Source organism: Amaranthus tricolor, chromosome 11, assembly GCF_026212465.1.
Source record: "Amaranthus tricolor cultivar Red isolate AtriRed21 chromosome 11, ASM2621246v1, whole genome shotgun sequence".
Taxonomy (NCBI): Eukaryota; Viridiplantae; Streptophyta; class Magnoliopsida; order Caryophyllales; family Amaranthaceae; genus Amaranthus; species Amaranthus tricolor.
Genome location: NC_080057.1, coordinates 20,850,034 through 20,874,055, shown reverse-complemented (window position 1 = coordinate 20,874,055; position 24,022 = coordinate 20,850,034). Strand labels below are relative to the sequence as shown.

The window sequence follows — 24,022 nt, the reverse complement described above, 5'->3', positions numbered from 1 at the left end:
ATTGATAGGTCGTTTTACTACCAAAAATAATTCCTAATTCACCTAACTAGTATAGTTGGGAAAGTAGGGTCGAACCACTGTGGAAGGACAAATGAAGTTACAATTTAAATTAAGTTCACTATTGTTAACGATCAAATGTTGGATTTTTGGTTATCTAAGTAGAACGCAAAAATAAGAGATGAATAGAATTCAATAATTAAAAACCTAGGGCTAAAAGGATCCACTATGCATAGATCATGATTCATGAACAACAATTGGGATAGGAATGAATATAGGCGAAGGAAGATGTTGCTCTCGCAAACAAATTCGACAATTAAACAATAAAACAAGCTATCGCGATTAAAGCTTAATTGTTCAAAGAAGGAAATCGTTCACTCAAACTCGCAACTCTCGCTTATAGAATTGAGCGAATAAAACTTGCAAATTGGCCAAACATGCAATCAATCTAGAACCCATCAATTGAATCACCTAAACAAACCAAATTTAAATCCTAAAATCAAACAAGAATCATGACCTTTTGCATAGTTTCACCAAACCCTAGAAATAAAACTACTCACTAAGCATATTGAAACTAACAAGAGATTCAACAATGAAATTCATGCAGAAATTCAAATTTAAATTTAATAGAGACACAAGCATTCAAAGATAACAATAATAACCAAGAACAAGAAATTAGGATTGAAATCAATACCTCCAATATAATTAAAATTACAATGTCGAAGCGTTGATTAACAATCCCTCAAAGCAAGTAATATGATAAATCTCTTTCACTACCAAACCCTCAAAACAGAGAAAAAAACTTCACCCCTGGTAATTCTCCTCAAAAGCTATTTATATCCTCCTCCAAAGAGATCGGAGGATACGGAAGTTACTAAAAAAAAAATAACTGCTTGACCCGGCCGGGTATGTGGAAACCCGGGCGGGTGCGAAGCATAACTAAATCTCAAAGGTCAAAAATTTTCTAAGTCCAGGAGTAAACCCGTCCGGGTATGTGGAAACCCGCCCGGGTACGCAGCTGAGCATTTTAATCTTCAATAGAGGCCTGGCCGGGTATGTGGGAACCCACCCGGGTATGAGAGGCTCACCCGGCCGGGTATGTGGAAACCCGGCCGGGTGCGTGTGGCAACTTTTTCTTCCGAATAACATCTTCAAATTCTTCTAAGTATCAAGTGCAAACCCGGTCGGGTATGTGAGGCTCACCCGGCCGGGTATGAGGAAACCCACCCGGGTATGAGACCTGGTCAGCACAAAAATGACCTTTGAGTAGCTAATGACCTTCCAACTTGCAAATCTCGCTCCAAGAGTCGATTCCTAGCATAATTAGAGCTTTGTACCTACAAAATAGATAAGAAACAAACACTCCAACCAAGCATAAAAACCAATAGAAAATTGAGCAAAATACGCGAGAAATGCTATGAAAATACAATGGGGGCATGGTAGAAAATAATATATAAAATACACACATCAAACTCCCCCGAGCCGAACCTTTGCTTGTCCTCAAGCAAACAAGACAAGGTTCTAAGAATAAAAGTATGCTTCACCCTATAAAAGCAACATCGCAAAACGCTTGTGATCACATTCTCTCAATCAAAGCATTCAAATAGTTCAATACCAATCCAAGAGTAAAATATCATACAAGCGAATTCAAGCCTTATCACCAAGAAATAACGAGGAATCAAGAAAAGAGTTCTCACGGGTGACACTCCTCTATCTGTGGCGAGAAAAATGTACTCGATCGCTCTCCGCCCACAAATATGCAAAAGATGTGCATATGAATCAATTTTTGTAGCCTAAAATGCTAATAAGGCACCCTCCCATCTCAACAACACTCACGTGTTTAAAAGGGGAAATAATATCACTCGACCTATCGAAGTCGACTCGAAATGCAACACATACTCTCAGATCTTGGCAAGGTATTAAATCGAGGAGGCACATATAACTGCATGATTATCAAGAAGGTCTTTATTGGGCTTGTAATGGGGTTTGGGTCAAAGGTAGGATTCAATTTGAAAATATGCGAGCTAAAAGTCTATTTTGGGGGAGCATAATCTAGAAAGTAACGTAGCCAAAAAATGAGGCGAAAACAACTCCAAATAACTTCAACTCATAACTACCGAACCAACCCAACTAATGGAAAGCACCGTCATATCATCATCAAATTATAAGAGATTTACAACTTACGAAGGCGAAAATGTACAATAAAATAAAAGATGTGAGACAAATTTTTCTTTCTTTCTTTTTTTTTTTTTTTTTTTTTTTTTTTTTTTTGAAACTACATAAATATGAATAATGAAAAGATGGTAACATATGACAAACCAAGAGGATTTTTCTCTCTTTTTTTTTTTTTTTTTTTTTTTTTTTTTTTTGAAATCAATGAATATGAACAATGAAGAAGATAAGCACACTCCAACAACGAGGAAATAATCAACCTAACTCAAGTACCCCATGCAACTAAATGTGAGCCAAAAGACAGAATATATATCGCCTGCTAACCGATCAAATGCTCCCCCAAGCTAGACTTGGGTTGATAAAATAGGGTCAAAAAGGTTTACAATGTGGTTAGTTATGAAAGAAAATGTAGGGCTTAAAATAAAGGATCAAATGGCAAATAAAATAAAGAATCAAATGGCAAATAATGTCTTTGAAAACAATGTTACATGGCTTCTAGCAAATGAGGGCCTTCTATCATGCTCATCACGCAATTACATAGCTAACAAGACCAGTACCAAGCCAAAATGGAGATCAGTGATACACCAGGAACTAATCACTCAAGAAGGAAATAGTGAGATAGAAATCAAAGTCCAAACCCTTACAAGGTAAACTCTTCCTTGTTCCAAACAATAGATAATAATGCTCAAAAACACAAGTTTCAATAATACAAATGAATCGGAAAAAGAACCCAAAAGTCTACAATGACCAGTCTCCGCAATCACAAGTGTTAAAAATTTCAACCATAGGGCACAGGGAAACATACTTTGTCAAAAAGATCCAAAGGCGCATCAAGGGAGAAAGAAATACATTACAACTAAGAAAGCAATACAATATTTTTGGTCACATGTAAACTCCCATTCCTAATGAGTGGTACAAACCATGCAACAATCCTAAGAAAGCAATAAAAATACTCAGAGCTAAATTATGAAAAGAGTTGGGAAGATCTCACCAATTAACTTCCTAATGCAAGCTGAAGTACAGAAAATCGTCACGTTATCCAAAGTGTGACTTGCAAAAGAACCTGCAAAAAGGAGAGAAGCAACCAACTCCGACCAAAAAAAACTACACTAAAAGCAGTAGAATATATACAAGAGAGTGTTCAAAGCAACAATCAAGATCCCCCCCAAGCTAAATCAAGCACTGTCCTCAGAGTTTGAGAGGGAGGCAAGAGCCCACTAACCCATGGGGTCAAAGTCATTATCCTGCTGCTCATCATCATCGTCATCATCCTGATAGGTAGGAGGGGGAGAATACCAATCAGGATACTGAACATCGGCATGAAAATGACCTTGCTGATGATGGTAGTCAAGCAGTGGTCGAAAAGCAGCCTGAGATTGGAGCTCGAAGTGAGTGAATCGAGTGTCCAAAGAGGTCAATTGGGCGGCCATTTCCCGCTGAGACAATTGCATCGCATTGAAATTATCGATCATGAGCTGTTCAAAAGGGGAGTACCCTTGGGGAGCCACCGGAGGTGGTCCCAGCGGAGGTCCCGTACGAGTTCCGGAGGACTCAGCAGGAAAAGCCGCAGGAAATAAGTAATGAGCCCGGTTGGGCTCCAAAGTTGGTAAATCCTCTGTCGGCATATCAATATAAAAGGGGGGACGGGAATGAATTTTCCACCGAAAACCCCCCTGACTACCCTCCACCAAATAACCACATTGACAAAGGTGCTGTAAGGACAATAAACAATCAGCAAGAACAACCGCATCATCAGGAATTTTAAATTTAGTCGCGATGCGAGTGACCAAACCCCCAATAACAACATCCTGGCTCGAAGAAAGTGCATGGCGGGAAATGGATAACAGGTGTTTCCAAAGGAAAACAGGAATGTTAATATTGATATCTGTCTGTCCCGCCAAGAAATACTTAGCCAAAATGTTTAAATCCAAACTACGAGCAGAGTGAGGGTCGGCTCGACCAAACAAACAAGTACTGAAGAATTTCAAACACACACGCACACATGGATGATGAACTTGATTAATATGCATGTGTGATGTGTTAACATTGGTCAGTCCAGTTAAACGACGAAATAATTCACATGCCTCACCTCCTTGGGGTATTCGCAAATCTCCTCCCGTAGGGAGGCCAAAACATTTAGCTAATTGCGAAATGGTCAAGGAAAAATTCCGGTTGTGCAGCCGAAACCGCAACTTAGGTTTGCTCCTATCACTAACATCTTCCCACAATGAACTCACAAATTCTAATGTAAGATGCTCATGAGTGTTATGACATGCATTAAACAAAGTAGACAATCCAAGAGAAGCAAATAAATCACGGGTGGGTTCGAGAATACCTAATCGTTCGAGTGCCGAACGATCGATCCACTTAGATGACACAATGCGCCCTTTGAGATGTTGAAACTTTTGTCGTTGATCCTCATTACAGAAAATAACGTCGGGAAAATCCTCATCGCGCTCAATGTCTGGAACTATAGGTTGTGAGCTGGACCCCGAAGCTCGTGCCCGCTTGCTTGCCATGGCACTCTCGGTTTTTTTTTTTTTTTTTTTTTTTTTTTTTTTTTTTTTTTTTGAAATTGATGGGTGAATGAGTAGAATAAAAGAATGGGTAAGAAGAAAGTAGTAAGAATTGGGTTAATGTAGTTGGAGGGTGAAAATTAAAAATAAAAAGAGAAATGTGTAAAGATTGAGATTTGAAGGAATGGGTGAAGTTGATGAAAAAGAACTAGTGAATGGAAAAGAGAATGAGAAGAGGATGAGGATGGGGAAATTTTTAGGTGTTTTTGATGAATGAAAAGTGGAAAATTTGAGGAAAGAGAGTTAGGAAAGTTGAGAGTAATGGTGGAAGAGAGAGAAAATGATGGAGGAAGAAGATGAAGTGGTGAGTGAAGTGTGAATGAGGGAAAGGAAAGAAAGAAAAAAAATATAACCGGTGAGGGAGGAGACCGGACCCGGGCGGGTGAGTGAAGACCCGGGCGGGTTTGGGTGCAGAAGAAAAACCGGGCGGGTGAGAGAAACTCGGGCGGGTCCGGGTAGTGTTTCTTTTTCTTCTTTTAACCTGGAGAATACCCGGGCGGGTGAGGAGAAACCCGGGCGGGTCCGGGCACTTTTTTTTTTTTTTTTTTTTTTTTTTTTTTTATAATTGATGTGAACTCTGAAATCGGGTTACCTCCCGACAAGTGCTGGTTTTTAAGGTCCCGCACGACCCTTTTGTTCGACCAACTTAAGAGGGTGAAGAAGGATGAAGGTGGATAACTTCCATCGTTCCAACAACATTTCCTTCATGGTAAAGCTTTAAACGTTGTCCATTGACCTTGAAAACATCACCTTTTTCATTTTTCAATTCCACGGAGCCGAACTTATGCACATTAGTAACCAAAAAAGGACCAGACCATCTAGACTTTAGCTTTCCGGGAAAGAACTTGAGTCGAGAATTGAACAATAACACCTTATCTCCCTTTGCAAACTCTCTTGGGAGGATCTTCTTATCATGCCATTTCTTAGTTTTGTCCTTGTAAATCCGAGCACTGTCATAGGCGGACAATCGAAACTCATCTAACTCATTAAGTTGAAGAAGCCTCTTCTCCCCTGCTAACTTGTTATCCATGTTAAGCTCGCGAATTGCCCAATGAGCTTTGTACTCTAATTCGACGGGAAGATGACAGGATTTTCCGTACACAAGCCGGTATGGGGAGGTGCCAATAGGTGTTTTGAAAGCTGTTCTGTAGGCCCAAAGCGTGTCATCAAGCTTCATACTCCAATCTTTCCTAGACTTTGCAACCACCTTTTCTAGTATAGATTTGATCTCGCGGTTGGAAATCTCAACTTGACCGCTTGTTTGGGGATGATATGCAAGTCCAGTACGATGATAAACTTCATACTTCTTGAGAAGAGAATCTAACTTTCGTTCATGAAAATGCGAACCACCATCACTAATGAGAGCTCTAGGAACCCCAAATCTCGGAAATATGACCTTGCTTAGAAGCCGGATGACCACTTTAGAATCATTGGTGGGAGATGCGATTGCTTCGACCCACTTAGAGACATAGTCGACAGCGACCAAAATGTAGCAATTCCCATTAGAAGATGGAAAAGGTCCCATATAATCGACACCCCAAACGTCAAAAATTTCGACCTCAAGAATACCAGTTTGGGGCATCTCATGCCGCCTCGAAATGTTGCCGGTCCTCTGGCAAGAATCACATGACATAACAAAAGACTGAGCATCCTTGAACATCGTGGGCCAAAAGAAACCAGACTCATTCAGCTTGCGAACGGTTTTATCTGGCCCATGATGTCCCCCATAGGGTGAGCTGTGGCAGCGCTGGAGGATCCCATGGACCTCCCACTCAGGAATGCACCTGCGATAAATTCCATCTGCACACTCACGGAAAAGAAAAGGATCATCCCAAAAATAATATCTAACATCATGCAAGAACCTTTTCTTTTGTTGGTAGGACAAATCAGGAGGCAAAATGCCGCCTACCACATAGTTAGCATAATCTGCAAACCACGGACCCTGTGATGTGACTGCAAACAACTGATCATCAGGAAAAGAATCATCAATAGAGGAGGAGATCTTACCATCATCATACCTGATTCTAGACAGGTGGTCTGCAACTACATTCTCTGCTCCTTTCTTATCACGAATCTCAATATCAAACTCCTGAAGTAAGAGAATCCACCTAATAAGCCTTGGTTTGGCTTCCTTCTTAGCAAGAAGGTACTTTAAAGCTGCATGGTCAGTATACACAATAACCTTGGAACCAAGAAGATATGATCTAAATTTTTCTAAGGCATAAATAACAGCTAAAAGTTCCTTCTCTGTGGTGGCGTAGTTGACCTGAGCCTCATCCAAAGTCTTGCTAGCATAATAAATGGCATGCAAGACCTTGTCCTTTCTTTGCCCGAGCACAGCTCCAACCGCAAAATCACTTGCATCGCACATAATCTCGAATGGGAGTTCCCAATCGGGAGGGCGAATGATGGGTGCGGTTATGAGAGCTTGCTTTATCCTGTTAAAAGACTCAGCACATTCCTCAGTAAAGTCAAAAGGTGCATCTTTAAGAAGAAGTTGGGTTAGTTGTAACATCTCGGAATAACTCGGGTCTTTGAAAAGAAAAGAAAATGATCTTTTAAAACAAAACAACTAAAACCCGAGTCAAACCGAAACGTTAGGAACAGTTTAAAACAGTTTTGAAGTTAAGGAAACGTGCGGATCGAGTTCTATTAGCGTTATTTAAAACTATTAGATAATAAGAAATACTTAGCAGCGGATAAGAAACGAAAAGTCAAATCTACTTATTACAACTTGAGAGCGAAAGTCGCCTCATAAAAACCAAATGCTCTTTAACTAAACTTTGAAGTTCTTTTTAAGACTTCTTTACTTTAATAATTTATTTCTTCAAGGGACAATCCTCACTCCCCAGACCTGCAACTTAACTTACTGCTAGTCATTGCCCAGATAGGACACAACATCATCGCAGGGTCGTTAAGACCAAAAGCACACGTCAGCGAAAGTCGCATACCAATAAATAATAACATCGAGAAAGTTTAATTTGATTAATTAACAATTCACAGAACCGTACGCTTGATCATACTTGTTAAGAATATTTATTTTTCTTGTAAAAGTTAGTCAGCTATATTGCTGTACTATCCGGCCATACTGCCAGTACTATCCAGCCATACTGCCGGTACTTTCCAGCCATACTGCCGGTACACACCAAACTCCATAAGTGAGACAATACATTAGGGGGAGCTAACCCCTAAGCAAGCCTCTACCATAGACACTCGCCATACTTCGGTGCCTATGGTTAAGTATGCATACCCCCGCGGTGGCTCATAAAGCCCTCATATGCCGCGAGTAATTCTTTTCCACCAATTGACGACATACTACGTCCACTTTTTAAGTTAGTGAGGTCATACTACCTCTACTTTCAAAACAATATATAAAGATTGACGTCATACTACGTCCACTTTTGAGTTAGTGAGGACATACTACCTCTACTTAAGTTATTGAGGACATACTACCTCTACTTATCATAACAATGTATAGAATTATTGATTCGAACGATAGCATTATTCGTTCTATATACCCATGCCTTACTTTTGGGTATCATTAATACATGATACATCGATCTATTGCGAACCACGCTGCGTGTACATACCTTAAACGAAATAACCAACTCGCAAGCGTCTCAATCAATTCCCGGTCACGAACCGACTTCCTACAAAGTTCAATCGTATTCGGGAAATAAGCACACATACACATTTTCCTCAATCACACATAACACACATATTCAATTACGTCCATACCTAGAATGCTACACACAATATGAACATCCATCACATACTACAACATGGTATAAACACAAAACTGGACAGCTTATACATTCTGTCCAGAAACTCATCTTAATACTGTCAAACTGAAAATCCGACTTCACCGTTGCGTCCGGAAGGCGTCAAAACCCCCGGGTACCAAATTTCATAATTTATAACATAGTATAAGTATTTTTAACTTAATTTCAAAGCCAAAAATGCTCCAAAAACACAAATTTTCCACTATTTCAAAACCTACGGGATTCCATTTTTTTATCACCAAAATATAAAATTTCAATGCTTTATTCTTTAATAAATCTAAACAATAAAATTTACATAATTTCCATGATCACATACAAAAATAAATTTTAATTAATTATCTATATTTTTCTTAAAAATAATTCTTTTTACTCCAATGTTCAAACACAAACACATCACATATATATACATGCAAATTTTTCTTCTATCAACCTTATACTTCTCTTTTATTAATCAATAAAAATAAATTTCCATCACCACATACACATTTTTTTTATGAACAACCATTTTTTTTTAATGTATATATATATATTTATATATATATATATATATATTTCAATCATTCATCAAACAATTCTACACACACATGTGCACAAATCTAAAACCCTAAAACCATACATTAAATTTAAATAGAAAAAACATCATACATCTAAAACCCTAAAACCATATATTAAATTTAAATAGAAAAACATCATACATCTAAACATAAATTTTTAATTCATGAACAAAATCATAACTATAAAATCACACATATAAAAACATAGAAATTTAAATTAAAACTTAAAAATAAAACTAGTTTAAGAATTACTTACAATTGCTCAAGAACACACCAAAATTTGATGAACCAATTTGATGATATTAGGCGTGAGGATTAGAGAAACTTTGAGAGTATTTTTTTTTTTTCTTACTTGCAATTGAATTTGAAAATGAAAAGGAGTAAGGAAAGGAATAAGGAAAGGAAAGGAATTGATTAAGGATTTATGAGATTTTATTATAATAATTTCCTTAACCTTCCATTTACTCAAATGGAAGTTACAAATCCTCCCAAATATTCCCATATGGCCGGCCAACCTTTGCCATTTCCCTTTTTTTTTTATTTATTTATTTATTTATTTATTTATTTTTTTTTTGAAATTAAAGATAGATTAGGAAAAGATTTGGACTTAAAATGATTTTATTTGCCTTAAAAGTTGGATTCTCATGATTTAACCTACTAACAAAATAAATAATAAAAGAAATATATATTTTTTTTCTAAAAGAATAATAATAATAAAAATAATATATCGGGAAAATATCGGGGTGTTACAGACTACCCCCCTTAAAAAGGTTTTGACCCCAAAACCACAACGTACAAACACAAAAACACGCACAATCACACATAAAAAAAATCGATAAAGCAAGCACACCACAAAAGAAAAAGATCAAAGTAACTCAAAACGCGCAAAATCCTATCGCTTCCTACCCCCTTAAGAAGTTACGTCCCCGTAACTTACTAACCTGAGGAAAAAGATGCGGATACTTCTCTCGCATTGACGCTTCTGTTTCCCAAGTTGCCTCTTGTGACCGATGATTGGACCATAAAACCTTAACCATTGCAACATCCTTCCGCCGAGTACTGCGAACTTTTCTATCTAAAATCTGGACAGGTTGCTCTTCATAGGTGAGGCTTTCATCAAGTTCTAACGGTTCCGGGTCTAAGACATGCGAAGACGCCGCAACATAACGTTTTAACTGGGAGATATGAAAAACGTCATGAACCTTACCCAACGCATTAGGTAACGCTAACCGGTAAGCTAACTTCCCAATCCGCTCCACAATATCATAGGGGCCAATGAAACGCGGGCTCAGTTTCCCACGAGCACCAAAACGAACCACACCTCTCATCGGAGATACCCGGAGTAGGACTTTGTCGCCCACTTCGTACTCATCAGGCCGACGTCGGAGATCGGCGTACGATTTTTGTCTATCCTGGGCTGCCTTCATTTTATCGCGAATCAACTTTACTTTCTCTGTCATTTGTACAAGCATATCAGGTCCTAAGGTGACAGATTCAGTAAAATCATCCCAACATACAGGACTACGGCACTTACGACCATAAAGTGCTTCAAACGGAGCCATTTGAATTGTTGCCTGATAACTATTATTATAAGAGAATTCTACTAAATCCAAATGTTCATCCCATGAACCTTGCCATTCCATGGCTATTGCTCTCAACATATCTTCTAGTATCTGATTGACACGTTCAGTCTGACCATCCGTCATAGGGTGAAAAGACGTGCTATGAAGAAGAGTGGTTCCCAAAGCCTGCTGTAATGACTTCCAAAAATGTGACAAGTATCGAGTATCACGATCGGAGACAATAGTACGAGGTATTCCGTGATATCGAACAACGTATCGAATATAGGCACGAGCAAGTTGCTCCATATCCCACTTACAGTTCATCGGAATAAACCTTGCAGACTTAGTAAGCCTATCTACGATGACCCAAAGAGTATCATTACCAGTCTTAGTTCGTGGCAACCCTAACACGAAATCCATAGATATGTCATCCCACTTCCAGACCGGGACTTCTAGGGGTTGCAGTAACCCAGCTGGTCTTCGATGTTCACTCTTAACCTTTTGACACGTTAAACACTTGGAAACAAATTCAGCGATATTCTTTTTCATACCAGACCACCAAAACATGCATTTTAAATCTTGATACATCTTATCCCCACCAGGATGAACCGAAAATCTAGAATAATGAGCTTCGTTCAACAATTTTTCCTTCAAGGAGTCACACCCATCCGGCACACACCATCGTCCTTTAAAACGAAGACTACCGTCCTCATGAATTGTAAAACCTTCAGCTTTCCCTTCACTGATCTGCTCACGAAGTTTAATGAACTTTGGGTCTTCCAGTTGCTTAGCCATAATCTCTTCGAAAAAGGTAGGTTGAATAGACAAGGCACTCAACTTGGCTTCCAATTCCCCTTCTTGGATTATCTCCAAGTTCATTCTCCCAAACTCCTTACTCAACTCTTCAGAGGTTATTAACGCTGAAACGGAATGCCTCGATTTTCTACTCAAAGCATCGGCGACTACATTCGCACGACCTTCGTGATATGAAATCTCCAAATCATAATCGCTGATAAGTTCTAACCAACGTCGTTGGCGCAAATTCAACTCGGATTGAGTGAATAAAAATTGCAAGCTTTTATGATCCGTAAAGACCTTGCATTTGACACCATAAAGATAATGTCGCCAGATTTTCAATGCAAAAACCACAGCCGCTAACTCCAAGTCATGTGTTGGATAATTCACCTCATGAGTCCTTAGTTGACGTGAAGCATACGCCACCACCTTTCTCTCTTGCATTAAAACACAACCTAATCCATGTTTGGAAGCGTCACTGTAGACGGAGTATTCCAAAGATGGGTCAGGTAAGGTCAACACAGGAGCTGTAGTTAACCTCTCCTTTAATAACTGAAATGCTTTCTCGCAATCCTCAGTCCATTCGAACTTCTTTTCCTTCTTCATCAAGGCTGTCAGTGGACGAGCGATGCGAGAAAAGTCTTTGACAAAACGACGATAGTATCCCGCTAATCCTAAGAAACTCCGGATATCCGTAACATTCCGAGGTGTAGACCAATCCCGGACAGCTGCTACTTTTGCTGGATCAACGGAAATTCCCTCCTTAGAAACAATGTGACCCAGAAAAGCCACTTGTTCTAACCAAAATTCACACTTCGAAAACTTAGCATACAACTGATTCTCTCGTAGAATCTGCAAGACCATCCTTAAATGCTCTCGATGTTCTTCTTGACTTTTGGAATATACCAAAATATCATCAATGAACACCACCACACACTTATCGAGGTATGCGTTAAAGACCCGATTCATCAACCCCATGAATGCTGCGGGTGCATTGGTCAACCCAAAAGGCATCACCGTAAATTCAAAGTGTCCGTATCTGGTTCTAAAAGCTGATTTACTAATATCCTCCTCCTTGATACGTAACTGATGGTACCCGGACCGCAGATCAATCTTGGAAAAGACTCCTGCCCCTTGCAACTGATCAAAAAGATCATCGATCCGTGGTAACGGGTACTTATTCTTAACAGTGACCTTATTAAGTTCTCTGTAATCAATACAGAGACGCATCGTTCCGTCCTTTTTCCTTACAAACAACACTGGGGCTCCCCAAGGCGACACACTAGGTCTTATATACCCCTTCTCTAACAACTCCTCCAATTGGATTTTCAATTCTTCCATCTCCCTTGGGGCCATTCGGTAAGGAGCTTTTGAAATTGGTCCTGTCCCAGGGATTAAATCAATCGAGAAATCCACGTCCCTTCTTGGCGGCATACCAGGGAGTTCTTCTGGGAAGACATCTCTAAAATCACAGACCACTGGAATGTTCTCAAGCTGCAACTCCCGCTCCCCTACTTTACTTATACTACACAGAAACCACGGTTGCCCTTGCTTGATCAATTTCTTGACCTTCAATGATGATACGATTTTTATCCTCGGTCCCTTAGGAAGACTCCTATATTTAACCTTCTCCCCCCTAGGTCCACTTAAGGTCACTGACTGTTCTTCACAATTTAATATCGCTTTATATCTACTTAGCCAATCCATCCCAAGTATTACATTTAAGTCATCCATTTCTAGAGAAAATAAATTACTTGGAAATTTTACTTTTCCTATCTTAACCGGCACTTCACGGAACAACGTATCACAATGAAACATCTCCCCGGAAGGAGTAGAGACTGAAAAAGACGTTTCCTCAGGTTTTTCCAATTCTAAGTCCTTAACTCTAGACTTTGAAACAAACGAGCATGATGCACCAGAATCAAACAGTACTTTAACGGATTTTTCATTAATACAGAACGTACATATGACCACATCCGTCGTCTGCGCTGCCTCTCTCGAGTTAACTGCTGAAAGCCTGCCGTCGTTCTGGGTAGAAGTAGTAGCACCTCCTTGATTCCCACGTTGGCTTGCAAAGAAATTCTCGTTTCTAGCATTTTCCGGTCGGTGCTGAAGACCGGAGTTATTCCCCGAAAACCTTGGGTTTGAGGCACCTCCCAAGTTTCGGCCAAAACTTCCACCATTGTGATTTCCCCTACCAGCATCATTACTACCCCGTCCGTTAGCGGTTCTTTGTTGTTGGAAACCTCTATGATTTCCCCCTTGCCACTCTTGTTGTCCTATGCGAGTATAACACTCGTACAATCTATGGCCCGGCTTACCACAGTAAGAACAGTCCACTAACGCACCCCTGCAGTCCCTTCCTGGGTGGTTCTTGTGGCATCTCCTACAGTTGAAGATTCTCTCTTTCCCATTACGATCATACAAAGGCTTCTGCATTCTAGCCTCTAGCCTCAAACTTCCCCCACTCTTGCTGCTTTGACCAGAATGGAAACCTTTCTCCTGAAAGCCCCCAGACGGTCTGTGCTTTTTAAATTGATTTTGGACTTGGTTACTCGCATTCGTATCATTATAAAACACAGGTTCTTTTCTCTTTTCCCCGCTATGGCCCAACTTCTCTTTTTCCTTCCTGATAACGTTCCCAATCTGCGCAGCTCTCTTATAAAGTTGGTCTAACGTATCATACCTATCGGTCTCAATGTGTTTTTGGATCTCATACGATAGACCTAACTCAAAACGCTGTATTTTCTTTCCCTCAGTTGGGACATCGTCAGGGCAAAACTTCAAGTATTCCATAAATTTCTGATAATATTCATCTACCGTTAGGTTTCCCATTTCGAACCTAGCAAACTCATTTGATTTGTCCTTCCTAACATGAGGCGGATAGAATTGGTCCCTCAACGCCCCCTTAAATTCTTCCCAGCTTAAATCACCGTCGTTTTCGGATATCAATCTCATCTTACTATGTGTCCACCAATAGTCAGCGTCTTCTACTAGAAAAAACGCGGCTTGGTCAACCATGAGCTCAGCAGGACATCTCACCACGCTAAAAAGCTTGTCAAATTCTCTTAGCCAGGTTTCCAACACAGAAGGTTCCCCTTTCCCACTATAAGTCGAGGGTTTACTTTGGGCTATCCTCTTACTAATTGACGAAGCCTTATCCTCCAAGGATTTCGGTCTCGGATTCCTTGCGCCAGCTAGGGCCTTGATTAGGTTTCGAAGTACGCGATCAGAGTTTCCTCTTGGCACGGACCTTCTCAAAAAGGGTGGCATGATGGCAGGTATACTGCATAAGGTTTAAACAAGGTGTGTAAATACATTTCTATAGCGTTTGAGGTTTAAGGAAATACTCATTCTGTTATTGCTCTAAAATATACAAGGTAGTAGCCCTAAAGGTAAAAAGGTTGAACAATAAGTCTAAAATCGGATTTATTTATTTTCCATAAACACAACTCTGAATCGATTCTACTTTCAAATGTTTATATTATCAAATAAAAGGGAATCAAAATTCAAATTCAAAACAAATAAACCATATACTTCCAATCTAGAAAGAATACTTGGGTATAATTTCCCACATAGCCATTGTTCAAAACTACAAAAGTCCGAGATAATCAACCAAATCATCAAATCAACAAAATTGTTCGCAATTTATTCTACTAAGGGACAAGACATACGAACTCAAACACATGCATAGTCAAATAAAGGAAAAAAACAATCAGGCAAATAAAGGTGATGCATCCATGCGGTCCCGATCCTCCATGTATTGATCAGGGTCAAAATCAGCATCATCAGAGTCATCGCTAGACGCGCTATCGGAAACAGAAGGGGTTCCCACAGATAAGGAATCACTCATAGAAAGTCGTTCTTCAGAATCAGAAAGCTCTACAATTATTGGTTCGGGTGGTTCCTCTTCCCACATCATAATTTCACTCTCTTCCTCACTCATAAGATTCTCTCGTCTCACCGGCCAACCCCCTAAAATAATATGCTCACTATCATCATCACTCATCATTCCAGCTCTATAAGCTAGTTCCCCCTCATCAGGATCTTCTACCACTCCTAAAGGATCCTCCTCCATGAATTCTCCCTGCTCCTCAAATTCCTCTTCTGGATCCTCATCGGGGTCCTCCTCCTCCGGGTCCTCTTCTGGATCCTCTTCTGGATCCTCCTCTGGGTCCTCTTCTGGATCCTCTTCTGGATCCTCCTCTGGGTCCTCCTCTGGATCCCTCTCGAAGTCCAACCCCTCAAAGATTATAAATGGCATTGGGTCAGGGTCTACTATGTGAACATCCTCCTCCCTATTATCTCTCCTTGCCCCACTAGACCCTGGAACGTCAACTCCGTTCCGACCCTCAGATTGCAATGTTCTTACCCTCCTGTCAAACTCTAGGTGAAACTCGTCAATCATCCCCATCAATGTATTAGTTTCCTTTTCCATTATCCCTTCATACACCTGTTTGGACTTTTTGAAAATCATTTCCATACGTCGGGCGTAATCCAAATCACATTCTCCCTCTTTTCTATCCCAAATTCCCTGAGCCTCTATTTCTGCCCAAATTGGGGCATTATCTAAAACTCTCCAGGGTTCATCTCGGGTATTAATTCCCTCATCGGCCGGTCTTTTTCCTTTATCCATGAGAGAAGATAATGATCGAACTTCCTGACTCACAAGGAGAGAAAACAAAACAATCAATTTCTAAGATAAGACAAGGGTAGATATTTCAAATCATCAGAGATATAGACACAAAGGTCCTATCATGCACACATCAAGTTATCCATGATATCATGCTTAAAGACACAAAGCATAACACGTCATATCCCCTTAATGTCTACCCCTTTTACTCTCGTTAGTTTTTTTTTTTTTTTTTTTTTTTTTTTTTTTTTTTTTTTTTTTTTTTTTTTTAACGTTAGTCTATCGATATAGATAAATAACACTAAATAAAACTCCCGCTCTGATACCAGTTGTAACATCTCGGAATAACTCGGGTCTTTGAAAAGAAAAGAAAATGATCTTTTAAAACAAAACAACTAAAACCCGAGTCAAACCGAAACGTTAGGAACAGTTTAAAACAGTTTTGAAGTTAAGGAAACGTGCGGATCGAGTTCTATTAGCGTTATTTAAAACTATTAGATAATAAGAAATACTTAGCAGCGGATAAGAAACGAAAAGTCAAATCTACTTATTACAACTTGAGAGCGAAAGTCGCCTCATAAAAACCAAATGCTCTTTAACTAAACTTTGAAGTTCTTTTTAAGACTTCTTTACTTTAATAATTTATTTCTTCAAGGGACAATCCTCACTCCCCAGACCTGCAACTTAACTTACTGCTAGTCATTGCCCAGATAGGACACAACATCATCGCAGGGTCGTTAAGACCAAAAGCACACGTCAGCGAAAGTCGCATACCAATAAATAATAACATCGAGAAAGTTTAATTTGATTAATTAACAATTCACAGAACCGTACGCTTGATCATACTTGTTAAGAATATTTATTTTTCTTGTAAAAGTTAGTCAGCTATATTGCTGTACTATCCGGCCATACTGCCAGTACTATCCAGCCATACTGCCGGTACTTTCCAGCCATACTGCCGGTACACACCAAACTCCATAAGTGAGACAATACATTAGGGGGAGCTAACCCCTAAGCAAGCCTCTACCATAGACACTCGCCATACTTCGGTGCCTATGGTTAAGTATGCATACCCCCGCGGTGGCTCATAAAGCCCTCATATGCCGCGAGTAATTCTTTTCCACCAATTGACGACATACTACGTCCACTTTTTAAGTTAGTGAGGTCATACTACCTCTACTTTCAAAACAATATATAAAGATTGACGTCATACTACGTCCACTTTTGAGTTAGTGAGGACATACTACCTCTACTTAAGTTATTGAGGACATACTACCTCTACTTATCATAACAATGTATAGAATTATTGATTCGAACGATAGCATTATTCGTTCTATATACCCATGCCTTACTTTTGGGTATCATTAATACATGATACATCGATCTATTGCGAACCACGCTGCGTGTACATACCTTAAACGAAATAACCAACTCGCAAGCGTCTCAATCAATTCCCGGTCACGAACCGACTTCCTACAAAGTTCAATCGTATTCGGGAAATAAGCACACATACACATTTTCCTCAATCACACATAACACACATATTCAATTACGTCCATACCTAGAATGCTACACACAATATGAACATCCATCACATACTACAACATGGTATAAACACAAAACTGGACAGCTTATACATTCTGTCCAGAAACTCATCTTAATACTGTCAAACTGAAAATCCGACTTCACCGTTGCGTCCGGAAGGCGTCAAAACCCCCGGGTACCAAATTTCATAATTTATAACATAGTATAAGTATTTTTAACTTAATTTCAAAGCCAAAAATGCTCCAAAAACACAAATTTTCCACTATTTCAAAACCTACGGGATTCCATTTTTTTATCACCAAAATATAAAATTTCAATGCTTTATTCTTTAATAAATCTAAACAATAAAATTTACATAATTTCCATGATCACATACAAAAATAAATTTTAATTAATTATCTATATTTTTCTTAAAAATAATTCTTTTTACTCCAATGTTCAAACACAAACACATCACATATATATACATGCAAATTTTTCTTCTATCAACCTTATACTTCTCTTTTATTAATCAATAAAAATAAATTTCCATCACCACATACACATTTTTTTTATGAACAACCATTTTTTTTTTAATGTATATATATATATTTATATATATATATATATATATTTCAATCATTCATCAAACAATTCTACACACACATGTGCACAAATCTAAAACCCTAAAACCATACATTAAATTTAAATAGAAAAAACATCATACATCTAAAACCCTAAAACCATATATTAAATTTAAATAGAAAAACATCATACATCTAAACATAAATTTTTAATTCATGAACAAAATCATAACTATAAAATCACACATATAAAAACATAGAAATTTAAATTAAAACTTAAAAATAAAACTAGTTTAAGAATTACTTACAATTGCTCAAGAACACACCAAAATTTGATGAACCAATTTGATGATATTAGGCGTGAGGATTAGAGAAACTTTGAGAGTATTTTTTTTTTTTTTCTTACTTGCAATTGAATTTGAAAATGAAAAAGAGTAAGGAAAGGAATAAGGAAAGGAAAGGAATTGATTAAGGATTTATGAGATTTTATTATAATAATTTCCTTAACCTTCCATTTACTCAAATGGAAGTTACAAATCCTCCCAAATATTCCCATATGGCCGGCCAACCTTTGTCATTTCCCTTTTTTTTTTTTTTTTTTTATTTATTTATTTATTTTTTTTTTTGAAATTAAAGATAGATTAGGAAAAGATTTGGACTTAAAATGATTTTATTTGCCTTAAAAGTTGGATTCTCATGATTTAACCTACTAACAAAATAAATAATAAAAGAAATATATATTTTTTTTCTAAAAGAATAATAATAATAAAAATAATATATCGGGAAAATATCGGGGTGTTACATTAGTGGTTTAGCAATTTTAGAAAAATCTTGAATAAAGCGGCGGTAAAACCCCGCATGACCAAGAAAACTCCTTACCCCTTTCACATTGACTGGTGGTGGTAATTGCTCAATCACCTGTACCTTGGCTCGATCTACCTGTATGCCCTTATCAGAAATAATGTGGCCAAGAACCACACCCTCAGTCACCATAAAGTGACACTTCTCCCAATTTAAAACCAAATTACATTCTTCACATCTTTTCAAAACTTTAGTGAGATTAGCCAAACAAGATTCAAAAGAACTACCATATACACTAAAGTCATCCATAAAAATTTCCATGATAGACTCTATGAAATGAGAAAAAATGCTCATCATGCAACGCTGAAATGTAGCTGGTGCATTACATAACCCAAATGGCATTCTACGATATGCAAAAGTACCATAAGGACAAGTGAATGTTGTCTTCTCTTGGTCATCAGGATGAATGGGAATTTGGAAGAATCCAGAATAACCATCCAAATAACAAAAATATCTATGACAAGCTAACCTTTCAAGCATTTGATCAATGAAGGGGAGAGGGAAATGATCCTTATGAGTAGCTAAATTCAGTCTCCTGTAATCAATGCACATGCGCCAACCAGTGACAGTTCTAGTGGGAATTAATTCATTTTTATCATTTTTAACAACAGTCATCCCACCTTTTTTTGGAACCACTTGCACAGGACTTACCCACTTAGATGCAGCAATAGGAAAAATAATGCCTGCGTCAAGTAGTTTCAATACCTCACTTTTCACGACTTCTTGCATGTTAGGGTTTAAGCGCCTTTGTGGTTGAATACAAGGCTTGTGATCTTCTTCTAAATGAATCCTATGCATGCAAAAGTCGGGACTAATACCTTTCAAATCATCAACACTATACCCAATGGCCTTCTTATGATTTTTCAGAACATCTAAAAGTTGGGAAAGCTGGGCATCATTGAGTGTAGTGCTGACGATAACAGGATGGAGCTCTTGCTCATCAAGAAAAACATACTTAAGATGGGAAGGGAGAGGTTTTAGTTCGGGCTTCTTTACCTCAACTTTGCATACAGGCCGAACTAACCTCTGCACTCTCTTGCCTTTGCTGTGACTAAGCTCTTCATTACAAAGAGCTTGTTCAATAGCATCAATTTCAGTCTTCCAAATGCTAGCATCACCTGTAGAAGATTCAAGACAAAGAACGGCCTCCAAAGGATCTTTCATAAGAGTTAGGGGCAAGTTATCATGACAAATCACATCAACTACATCAATAGCATAGCATTTTTTCTCAAGCATGGGACCTTTCAAAGCATTGCTCAAATTGAAAGTTATATTGTCATCCCCCACAGAAAGTGTAAGTCTACCATTTTTCACATCAATAACTGCTCCTGCCGTATGAAGGAAAGGTCTTCCTAAAATAATAGGAATTTGTCGATCTTCCTCCATATCAAGAACAACAAAATCAACAGGGATATAAAACTTACCTACCCTAACAGGGACGTCCTCTAAAATACCCAAAGGATATTTAACAGAACGGTCGGCCATTTGTAAAGTAATATTGGTAACTTTTAGATCTCCCATTTTCAGTTTAGAACAGACAGAAAAAGGCATTACACTGACACTAGCTCCTAAATCACATAAAGCTTTATCAATAAACAGTGTCCCAATGTGACAGGGGATGGAGAAACTACCAGGATCTTTCAGTTTTGGAGGGGATTTGTTTTGTAGCAAAGCACTACATTGTTCAGTAAAAGCAACTGTTTCCACCTCACTAAAGGCTCTTTTCCTAGTCAATATGTCCTTCATGAATTTAGCATAAGCAGGCACTTGTGTGATTAATTCAGTAAAAGGAACTGTTACCTGCAAATTCTTAACTACCTCCAAGAACTTACCGAATTGTTTGTCAAGCTTGCTCTTTACTTGGCGGTTGGGAAAAGGAAGTGTGATGGGAGGCACTTGCAATGCCTCTTCTTTTGCTTTCTCTTTCTCGTGCACTGCCTCAGAAGGTGCTTCATTAATAACCACTTTAGGAATGCCCACTTCTTTCGAATTTGACTCTTCATTGTGAGGCATGGGCGGCTCATCATAACTCAACCCGCTCCTTGTAGTGATTGCATTGGCGGTCTCCTTGCCATGTGGTTGAGTGGGTTGGCCGGGCAATGCTCCTGCTTGTCTAGAGGAGCTAGATGCAGCCAATTGAGCAACTTGAGTTTCAAGCATTTTATTGTGAGTACCGAGTTGCTCAAGCTGTTTGGCCATTTGGGCCATCATGTTTTTCAACTCCCCCAATTCGGATTGGGGTTGTTGGTTCTGAAAATGCTGCTGTTGATGGCCTTGAGGAGGCCTTTGGAAACCGGGTGGTCCTTGATTGGGCTGATATTGCTGATGTTGCCCATAATGTTGTTGTGGTGCTTGTGGTGGAAAATGTTGTTGTTGAGGATTTAACACATTGTTACTGCGATATGACAGGTTAGGATGATTCCGAATTCCAGGATAGTAGCTATTGTTGTTGAAAGGAGGACAAGCTTGAAAAGCATTGACTTGCTCTGGCACCCCCATAGCTCCATTGGGATTAACGGAACACTCCATTAGAGAATGACCATGCACACCGCAATAATCACAAGCAACTCCACCTTGGCTAGAGGTAGCCATAGCATTGACGGGCATAGATGTATTAGCATTCATGCGCATCCCATCAATTTTCGCATTCAAAGCTGAGATTTGTGATGATAGAAGGGAATAAGTTTCAACTTCATGCTTCCCCTTCCTTGGTGCTTGAGCTGCGCGCCTAGATGAGCTATTCCATTGATTTTCAGCAAGAGTATCCAAGAGTGAAATAGCCTCAGAAGTTTGTTTGTTCATGAAAGAGCCGCCAGCCGCACCATCTACCATCCTCTTAGTCTCATTATCAAGACCATTATAAAAAGATTGCATAAGAAATTCCTTCTCTATACCGTGATGAGGGCACATATATTGGTAATCTTTGAATCTCTCCCACGCATCATGAAAAGTCTCCCCCGCATCTTGTGAGAAACTATAGAGCTTAACTCTGTAGTCGTGAGTCTTATAACCGGGATAATACTTCACTAGAAAAGCATCAGACAGTTGCGCCCAAGTAGTAATGGTGTTGGGAAGAGAGTTATACCAACGTTGAGCCTTGCCTGCTAAAGAGAAACGAAAGAGGTACAAGTAGAGCTCGTCGTCAGTCATCCCAGTAATCTTTTGTAGAGAACATGCTTGAAGGAATTTCTGCAGATGATCGACGGGTTCTTCATTGTCAAGACCATAGAACTGATTTCCCGTGATCATATTCATAACATGGGATTTGATGTCAAAGTTTCCAGCATTAGTAGTCGGCAACCTAATCCCCGCGGTAACATTGCTAGCCTTGGGCTGTGTAGACTGCCTAAGAGTTCTCTCGGGAGCCTGACCTGCCATGTCAAGAGATTGAGAGGCTTGTTGAGCTTGTTTACGAGCCTCCGCCCTCCTTTTCTTCGCACTTGCGTGTGTTCTACGAGCAGTTGCCTCAACCTCAGGATCAAAAAGCAAAGGTTTGTAACACCCCGACATTTTAATGACGTAATCACTTAATATTTTAATAGTTTTTAAAGATTTTACAATTATTATTTAATTATTTCCGAATTAGTTTTAATAAATTTCTTTCACATATGGATTTAAATGTCGACTTATATATATACTAAAAATATAGTTACGACTTCTCAAATAAAGAGGTTCGAATCAAAATGATTATTTTATTAAAATGTATGAGGCCGCGAAGGTGAGTCTCTTAGTTGGATCTTGCAACAAAATGAACCGAAATAAATAAAAAAAAAAAAAAAAAAAAAAAAAAAAAAAAAAAAAAAACGGTTAAAGACCCACGAAACCCTAAACATCGAAGACAAGCCGTCTTCTCCTTCTCCTCCCTCTCCTTCTTCCTCTCTCTTCCCGTGCGCCTCTTTCCCACTTCCCTCAACCGACAGCTCCACTCGCAAGCAGCAGCAAGGGCTGCGCTCTTCTTCCTCCAAACCAGCAGTAGCAGCCGGCTTCTCCTTCCCCACGCAAGCAGTAGCCACCGCAGCACACCCCTCCTCTCTCGCTGTGTCTAGCCGGCAGCCAAACCAGCAGCAGCCGTCAGCTGCTATCGATTTAAGGTCTTCTCCAGCCATTCTTGGCTTTCGTGCACCACCACCACGACCTTCATCCTCCTCTTTACCATTCTTGCTAGTTTTGATCTTTGTAAGCATCTCACTTTTCAATTGATTGATTTGCTAATTTTAATTAGAATCTACCATGTTCATGAGTTGTGTGTTGATTGTATATTGTATTAGTCTCATTGAATCATAGTATGGGTAGTAGTTAAAAGAATTATCATTGAAATAAAATGATTAGGGTTTATATTATGATGAATTTAAAGATAGTAATTTGGGTAAATTCATGAATCTTAGCTTGGATTAAGTTATATCTTAATAGGATTTAAAGTGGGTAGGCATTTGAAAGTGTGAATTGAACTTGAATAAGTTAGGGGTGGATGAATTAAAAGTAGTATATACTATTTTTGTGGTTTGGATGAATGGTGACTAGTATTGTTAATATCCATTGTTGTAGAGTAAACGATAATAATAATTACTGAGACGGATTAAGGTAGCGATTGTCATTAATGAAAGTATTATCGTGGTTATAGTCGTTGATGAGGTGGTTAGTTTTGAGCTCGGTTGCTAAGTTGGGTGACTTTGACCCAAATTATACGAATCGTTATTGATTCGCCAAGCTACAAATCTAATTCATTCTTAATCGTTTCACTCTAAAAACCTTGGAAAAATAATAAACCACTGCTATCATAGGTGATATGATTGTTATTAAGTGTAACGTCATGTATTACGTGTTCTTGAACATATCTTGATATAAACCTGACTAGAATCTAATGTTATGGTTTGATTGGAATTGATGGCGTAGTTCATGTATGAACATGGGTTGAATTTATTACATGAGTATGCGTAGAATGCGTATTAGCTTGAATCGAAACTTAATTGGCTAATAGCGTA

General features: G+C 38.8%; 1 protein-coding gene and 1 non-coding gene across 2 annotated transcripts; one reads left to right on the top strand and one right to left on the bottom strand.

The window, feature by feature from the left end:
- Nucleotides 1-5,328: 5,328 nt before the first annotated feature.
- Nucleotides 5,329-23,224, bottom strand: LOC130826652 (uncharacterized). Its single transcript, XM_057692222.1, has 4 exons — nt 22,872-23,224; nt 18,982-22,491; nt 6,519-7,270; nt 5,329-6,014 (listed from the first exon to the last, which is right to left on the bottom strand). Exons 1-4 carry the CDS (start codon nt 23,222-23,224, stop codon nt 5,392-5,394), a joined length of 5,238 nt encoding a protein of 1,745 aa, XP_057548205.1. The 3' UTR covers nt 5,329-5,391.
- On the top strand, nt 21,931-22,038 carry LOC130827982 (small nucleolar RNA R71). The gene has a single exon (XR_009047295.1). It is a non-coding gene; the product is annotated as a small nucleolar RNA R71 (small nucleolar RNA).
- Nucleotides 23,225-24,022: the final 798 nt, after the last annotated feature.